Source organism: Siphateles boraxobius, unplaced genomic scaffold (genome assembly GCF_051911475.1).
Source record: "Siphateles boraxobius isolate OS27281-9 unplaced genomic scaffold, OSU_SipBor_1 130, whole genome shotgun sequence".
Classification (NCBI taxonomy): Eukaryota; Metazoa; Chordata; class Actinopteri; order Cypriniformes; family Leuciscidae; genus Siphateles; species Siphateles boraxobius.
The window spans coordinates 8,454,786-8,463,008 of NW_027508734.1; the positions used below are offsets into that span (position 1 = coordinate 8,454,786).

The 8,223-nt window shown below is 39.3% G+C and overlaps 1 protein-coding gene across 1 annotated transcript; it reads left to right on the plus strand.

The window, feature by feature from the left end:
* The first annotated feature begins 433 nt into the window (after window positions 1-433).
* snx15 (sorting nexin 15) lies at window positions 434-7,960 on the plus strand. The gene is made up of 8 exons (XM_077227709.1): window positions 434-705; window positions 1,109-1,144; window positions 1,226-1,346; window positions 1,481-1,596; window positions 2,797-3,145; window positions 3,221-3,370; window positions 3,443-3,643; window positions 6,388-7,960. The coding sequence occupies exons 1-8, from the start codon at window positions 604-606 to the stop codon at window positions 6,498-6,500; spliced, it is 1,188 nt and encodes a 395-aa protein (XP_077083824.1). The 5' UTR covers window positions 434-603; the 3' UTR covers window positions 6,501-7,960.
* Window positions 7,961-8,223: the final 263 nt, after the last annotated feature.

Consider the following 8,223-nt stretch of genomic DNA (forward strand, 5'->3'; position numbering starts at 1 on the left):
AGGTGTCTTTTATGGCATTAAGGGGTATGGAGTGTAGACTGATGTGAAAAAAATAATTTAAAAGCATTTAGCATAAGGCTGCAACGTAACAAAATAATTTCTGAATCCACTGTATATATAAAATGCTTATTTTTGATAATCAGATCTGATAATAATTTCACAATGGCAGGTTCATAATGGTTTGATATAATTTGAATAGGCTATAAATACATTGCACTGTCATAGCCACAGAATTAGGTTATTCTTTCCATCAACAAAAAAGGTTTTGAAAAAAGGGTAGTGACCATATAGACTTTGAAAGTGATGTAAAACTGGATTTATCATGTGTATCTAATATACACTCTCTTTTTACACATTTATCATATACTCTTTTTTTACATTCTATGAGTAACACCACAGACAAAAAATCTTAGTGTGCCCTAGAATGACTTTTATTTTGAAGGGGTTGAAAAGAAGTGACGTTATCCGTTTGCGCATGCGCCTGTCACAAAGCAGGAAGTAACTTCCAAACTGTCAACAGTCCAACGCAGTACCAGTCACGACCGCTTGATTCTGTCCTCATATTTATGTTATTTCAAATTTAAACACATTTTTCTGACAGTGATGTCTCGAAAGTCTAAAACTGAAGAATATTATCGCTTCTTCACTGTATCAGATCCACGCACACACGAGAAAGGACACACGGAGTATAAAGTAACAGCAAGGGTTAGTAGCACTATAATATACTGCATGATCATATTTACATCTTATCACAGAGAGGAATAATAGATACGGCTAATTTCGACCTCAGATATCTGGATTTTGTGTTTTGAATTGATTACAGGTATCCGAGATATGTATGCTTTACACTTTGATAAACTGTGCTTCATAAATACAAAAGACATACTGATCTTCATAGAGTGGGTTAATAATAACTACTAGCCTCGGTTTGTGTAACTGGTTTGCTGTGAAACTCGTGATTTAAAGAATCTGGAACAAGATCACGTGACTCCAGTGTCTCATGCACCAATCTCATCACTTTCCTCATTCATGCTTCAAATAATAGGCCCTTTCAAATCCTCTCCCTTTGGTGTCATGTGGTTTAGCTTAACCGTCTCTTTCTCCACAGTTCGTATCAAAGACAAAGCCGGAGAATGTTAAAGAGGTATGATCATCCCTGACCCTGTATGTTTGCATACACACATGTTTGGAGCTGCATTGGACTCATTGCTGGTTTGATTGGCAGGTTGTGGTGTGGAAAAGGTACTCAGAGTTGAAGAAATTACATGGAGAGCTGGCGTACACTCACAGGAACCTGTTCAGGCGGCTAGAAGAGTTTCCCCCTTTTCCACGAGCGCAGGTTTTTGGTAAGGTCAACTGAATTGCTGAGACGGCACCTGGATTTTAAGCATTTCAGTTTGATCACTTGATGCTGTTAGTCGGCTTATTTGTACTTTTCTAACTTCCCTCCCCGCTCTCTCTGTATCTCTCGCTCTCACAGGGCGTTTTGACGAGGCTGTGATTGAAGAGCGGAGGAAAGCAGCCGAGGACATGCTGCTCTTCTCTAAAAACATTCCTGCCCTCTACAACAGCCCTCAACTCAAAGACTTCTTTAGGGTCAGACATATATATATAGATATAGATATAGATATAGATATATTAGACATATGGCGTATGCCTATCAATGCATTGTCATTGCCATAGAAACCAATGCAGATATTCTTGAAAATGAAAAAGCGCCACGGGACACAAAATGGATCTGAACAGTTGTGGACATTAACTCATTTAGATCAGATTCCAAACGGATTCACATATTATCAGATTTGGACTGACAGTGTGAACGTAGGCTAAGTGTGTGTTCGGTTTGCTTAGCGTTCACATTGGCATTTTAACACCAAACCTAAAGGAATAGGGATATATTCACAACCTGTTTGGTCGCCTTTTATTATGTTTATTTCACAAGAGATGTTACCGAACATCCAGAACAGTGCTGTGGATAAATGCGCTCGTTGTATGTACGTAGCCTACATATGATGGTATTTTGACCAGCTGAGAACTTGTGAAGAGCTTATAAAATGTGTAAAGGAGTCATAACAGCAGCAGGAATCCCTCCATCAGACACACACACACACACACACACACACACACACACACACACACACACACACACACACACACACACACACACACACACACACGGTTCTAATGCCTGTACCGAACTGTGATGGGCAACATCTTGACAATGATGAGAAAAAACAGATTTATATTCTGTCTATATGAGGGTCGCGTCTGGTGTCATCATGCCCTGTTTTTGGTTCGTTTACATGTTTGTGGTCCGTGTTGCGTTCATATTTAAGTCGAACTGCACCAGAGTTTGTTTGAAAGCGGACTGAGACTCATCTTTTCCGCTTGTTTGATGACTCCAGGGTTCAGATGTTAGCGTTCACACTTATTCAAATGAACCGCACTAACAGAGCAATCACACCAGAGTTCGTTTTAATCGAACCATACATGCCAAGTGTGAACACACCCTAAGAGACTTAATCGAAAAAATATTTTTGTTTTAACGGTAATGTGTATACATATACATACATCAATTACTGCCATCAATTACTCATCCTCAGGTGTTGTTTAGGTGGAAGATAAAATAAATATTGCTCTCATCAGAGTTCACTGACATGGTCAAACTCTAAAAGTACACTAAAAGTATCATGAAAGTCATCCATATGTGACCTGTGCGCTGTATTTGTCTGATTGTGTGTCTTAAGAATTGTATTTTTTTTGTGGTATTCTGCTTAACAATTTTTCCTCTGTCAGGGAGGAGAAGTGAGGAGACCACTGGAGACAGCTGCCATTTCCACATGTCTTCCTCCTCCTCTTATTCCCCTGCCAGAGAGGAGCGCTGAGCTGCTGGCTGAAGAGGAGACGGGGAGAGATGCTCCTATCCCGGCCCAGGAGCTGGAGTCCAACCCAAGACTGACAGATCTAACCCAGCCAGAGGTAGCAGTCGAGGCCTTTTCCGTCGACAGGGAAAGCAGCCCCACACCAGAAACACAAGCAGAAACGCAAATACAGGAACTGACAGAAAAAGAGAGCGACACTGACATCACAACACATCAGAATAACGGCACCGACCAATGCACTGCTGCTACGGACGCCACAACACGTTAGTTTGTTATCTACGTCTTTTATCCTGTTTCTATTCGATTTCAATCATGGCTAATCGCTCTATATCTTCCAGATGCCTCGCTTGAAATTCCAGGTTCTCCAGTCGACCAATTAGAGGAGTTTGATTCGCTGTTTGATTCTGGATTGGAGGAACATTTAGAAAAGGCTCCGCCTCCGCTTTCAGATACAGACCTCGCTATTTTTGACCCATGTGCCAAAGAAGGTACTTGACTTATTTATTTTTGTATTTTTTTTAATGCAAATCTCACTCTAACCACCTTATTCAATGCCTCAGATCAACCATACGGATCACCCAGCCATGCTCAACTCCTGTCTGTCCCTCTGACGGGTCCAAACGGGACTGAAGATCTGAACTACGTGCACCAGGCCAATGAAGAGCTGAATGCCGCCCAGGAACGAGAGAGAGAGGGTGATTACAGTGGAGCAGTGAAACGATACAGGATGGCTGTCGATATATTTATGAAAGGAGTGCAAGGTAAGACAAGGAGGCTGTTGTGGTGGCATATTAATATACAGGTCCTTCTAAAAAAATTTGCATATTGTGATAAAGTTCATTATTTTCCATAATGTAATGATAAAAGTTAAACTTTCATAAATTTTAGATTCATTGCACACCAACCGAAATATTTCAGGTCTTTTATTGTTTTAATACTGATGATTTTGGCACACAGCTCATGAAAACCCCAAATTCCTATCTCAAAAAATTAGCATATCATGAAAAGGTTCTCTAAACGAGCTATTAACCTAATCATCTGAATCAACTAATTAACTCTAAACACCTGCAAAAGATTCCTGAGGCTTTTAAAAACTCCCAGCCTGTTTCATTACTCAAAACCGCAATCATGGGTAAGACTGCCGTCCAGAAGGCCATCATTGACACCCTCAAGCAAGAGAGTAAGACACAGAAAGAAATTTCTGAACAAATAGGCTGTTCCCAGAGTGCTGTATCAAGGCACCTCAGTGGGAAGTCAAATGACAAAATGCCTGAAGTCCAGTGTCAAGTACCCACAGTCGGTGATGTTCTGGGGTGCCATGTCAGCTGCTAGTGTTGGTCCACTGTGTTTTATCAAGGGCAGGGTCAATGCAGCTAGCTATCAGGAGATTTTGGAGCACTTCATGCTTCTATCTGCTGAAAATCTTTATGGAGATGAAGATTTCATTTTTCAGCACGACCTGGCACCTGCTCACAGTGCCAAAACCACTGGTAAATGGTTTACTGACCATGGTATTACTGTGCTCAATTGGCCTGCCAACTCTCCTGACCTGAACCCCATAGAGTATCTGTGGGATATTGTGAAGAGAAAGTTGAGAGACGCAAGACCCAACACTCTGGATGAGCTTAAGGCCGCTATCGAAGCATCCTGGGCCTCCATAACACCTCAGCAGTGCCACAGGCTGATTGCCTCCATGCCAAGCCGCATTGAAGCAGTCATTTCTGCAAAAGGATTCCCGACCAAGTATTGAGTGCATAACTGAACATAATTATTCGAAGGTTGACTTTTTTTTGTATTAAAAACACTTATTTTATTGGTCGGATGAAATATGCTAATTTTTTGAGATAGGAATTTTAGGTTTTCGTGAGCTGTATGCCAAAATCATCAGTATTAAAACAATAAAATACCTGAAATATTTCAGTTGGTTTTTCAATGAATCTAAAATATATGAAAGTTTAATTTTTATCATTACATTATGGAAAATAATGAACTTTATCACAATATGCAAATTTTTTGAGAAGGACCTGTATATATACTTTTCTGCAGTGTATAGGATACATACTGTACAAATTTTCTGCAAGCACAGAATCCCCAAAAACGAAATACTAGCTTTGTTAATATGTGCTGTATTCAATGAAACACACTGTTGAGAATATAGTATCCCACAATGCATGTGCTTGACGTGACCTTCCATTTCCAGTGTGACTAATCAAAATTGAGTTTAAAATGTAAAAATAGATGCCCTACTTTTAATATGTTTTTGAAAGTCTTTTGTGTATTGTGAAACATTATTAGTATTTAAAATAACTTTTTCTATTTTAAAATATTTTAAATGTAATTTGTTCACACTTGGCAGGTTTAGTTCAATTAAAACGAACCCTAGTGTGATTGCTCTGTTAGTGTGGTTCATTTGAATAAGTGTGAACGCTGACATCTGAACCCTGGTGCCACCAAACAAGCGGACCGAGACGCTGAAAAGATGAGTCTCAGTCAGCTTCCAAACCAACTCTGGTGCAGTTCGACTGAAATATGAACGCAACACAAACCAAAGATATGTAAACTAAACAAAAACAGGACATGATGTCACAAGATGAAATCCTAAATAGGACAGAATGCTCAAGCATATCTGTTTTTTCTCATCATTGTCAAGAAGTTGCCCATCACAGTTCGGTACAGGCATCAGAACCTCATCTCCTCGCAGAAGATCTGTGTGTGTGTGTGTGTGTGTGTGTGTGTGTGTGTGTGTGTGATGGAGGGATTCCTGTCTCTGTTTTGCCTCCTTTACACATTTTATAAGTTCTCAGCTGGTCAAAATACCATCATATGTAAGCTACGCACATACAACGAGCGCATGTAGCTCAATGCAAAGGATTGTTTCGTAATAAAAGCCGCCAAATCAGGTTGTGAATGTATCCTTATGCCTTTAGGTTCAGTATCTTTAGCTTTCGGTATAAAAATGCCAATGTGAACGGAACGCCCAGGACTAAATGTTTTTTTTTGGGGTTCCGTATCAAACGAACAAAGCGAACCGAACAACAAGTGTGAACACATCCTTAAAGCTCTTTACTGTCACTTTTGATCCATTTAATATATCCTCGCTGAATAAAGGTATTAATCTGTTTAAAAGAAAACAACAATGTTTTTATAAATTGCATGACCAAAACCACTGGTGTTTTAATAAACATTGTAGTTTTTTAAATTATCTAAATAAAAATAAAATTGAAAAACTGGCCCCATATACAGGTTACAGACCCTAAATCATACAAATGGCAATTTGCAGTGTTCAGAAAGACCTTGGCGTGATTCAATCATGTGAGAGGAAAGAGCAGAGTAGCTCTCAACACAACGACATTACGTGCATTGTTTTTTTTCCTCGAAGCAGGAAAATTAGCACTATTTGGATGCAATGTAAAATATTTTAATGGTAGGAGGAAACTAAACCTCACTGCATCCCTTTGTTCTACCCTTTTCTCTTCTCTCTCTATTACTCATTCTCTCCCGCTAGGAGATGTAGATTTGAAGAGGAGAGAAGCAGTGAAGAGGAAGATTGCTGAAGTCCTAGAGCTTGCGGAGAGACTTCTATCTATACAGACTCCCACTCACGACCACAATACATAGAGAAACAATTTAAACACACACACACATACACACTAACTCAAGCTTCATCAAACCTGGGATACCCAAGCACACTCCCACATATGTACCCTCGTGAACCGAGTTTTGACTAACGCGCACACGTTGAAACAATTCCACCACGGTTTCATTTAAGTGCAACTCGCCGACCACCCACACGGTCAACACGCACGCACACACACACACACACACACACACACACACACACACACACACACACACACACACACACACACACACACACACACACACACACACACACACTTGACTCCCACACTCAAATAGTTACACTTGTAGCACCATCCAAACGGATGTGTCCAATGGATGCACTACACTCTCTGCATTGTAAGACCAAGCGATTTCTACTTGATTTGACACTATTTTAACGTAATCATCTAATACTGTCTAAGGGTAGAAACGTCCTAAGGAACTGAGGAACTGGAAACGTCTTTAGAGCCTATTCAATTGTCTTTAATCAATGTAAATGACTGTTGTGTGTTGTCTAAATGAAGACATTGCCTTTTCAATGGAATCTGCCTGTTTTGTAAATTATAAGTAATTTAAAATATAATATAATTATAAAAAAGCATTCTCAACCTATTTTACTTTTGTAATATGATATTTCATAGGTGGAACAGGATATTCAGTGTGTTCAAAAGTCTTCGTTAAAGTGTTATAAGCCATTAACCAAGCCAATCAGCTACGAGGTGAATCACAACAATACAAACTTTGATTTGAAGCGAAAAAGTATTAGAAAACTGGACAAAAATAGTTACAAGTGTACTTTGTAGTTAACAGCTTGTGTGTATACATTTATATATAATACGTCATTAGCAGTGCTTCATTAGAGTGGGCGGAGCTAAAGAGATCTTTTGTTGGGTTTGCTTGTTTTGACTCTGATTGGTGGAATTTTCCGTGCAGCATTATGGGCAATGTAGTTTTCCCACCACAAATTCTGCTGTTATACACAGTTACGGTATTTTAAAACTAAGCTGAAATTATGTGGGCTGACGGTAGCAAATACCATCGATTTACAACCTCGTAGCTCACGACTGACTGATTGATGTATGACTGATTATTACAATTTTATTGATTTTGAACAAAAAAAATGTAAGTAGTGCACCTTTCATATGGTTAATTTTCATCTCATGTTAACTTTAGAGTCCCCCTGTGGTGAAAATCAAGCTTTAAATGTTGTTTATCAGTCTATGTGCTGTTTTAAATATGCTTTGAGACAAAACATGTACAGATTCATAAGTCAACACCATTGCTGAGTATTTTCTCCTTAAAACTGCAGTGAATCTCTGAGCGGTGTGAGTGAGTGGAGGCGGGGCTAATTTGCATATTCATAGAACCGCGTATACTAAATGAAGCAAGGGTGTAGAGTTACATTCAAGCTATTTTAAGCCATTAAGATTTTAAGGAATAAAAAACTTTTAAATATGTAATTTTGTTGATCAAAGATGAGTTTTAAGGGATACAATTATTGAGTACGGGGGACTTTAATAGGTTTGAGCGCAGTTGTTTTAATACACCACTAGGTGTCGCTGTTTTTCCTAAACTAGATCAAGACATCAGCGCAGATAAAACCCCACAGGGCCATCACGTGTAGCACTCACTTTGGCTCTCTTTCTGGAGAGGAGTAAAGGGAAGGAACGAATATAAAGGACAAAATGGATTACATAGCTGAAAGAACTGAGGGATGAGC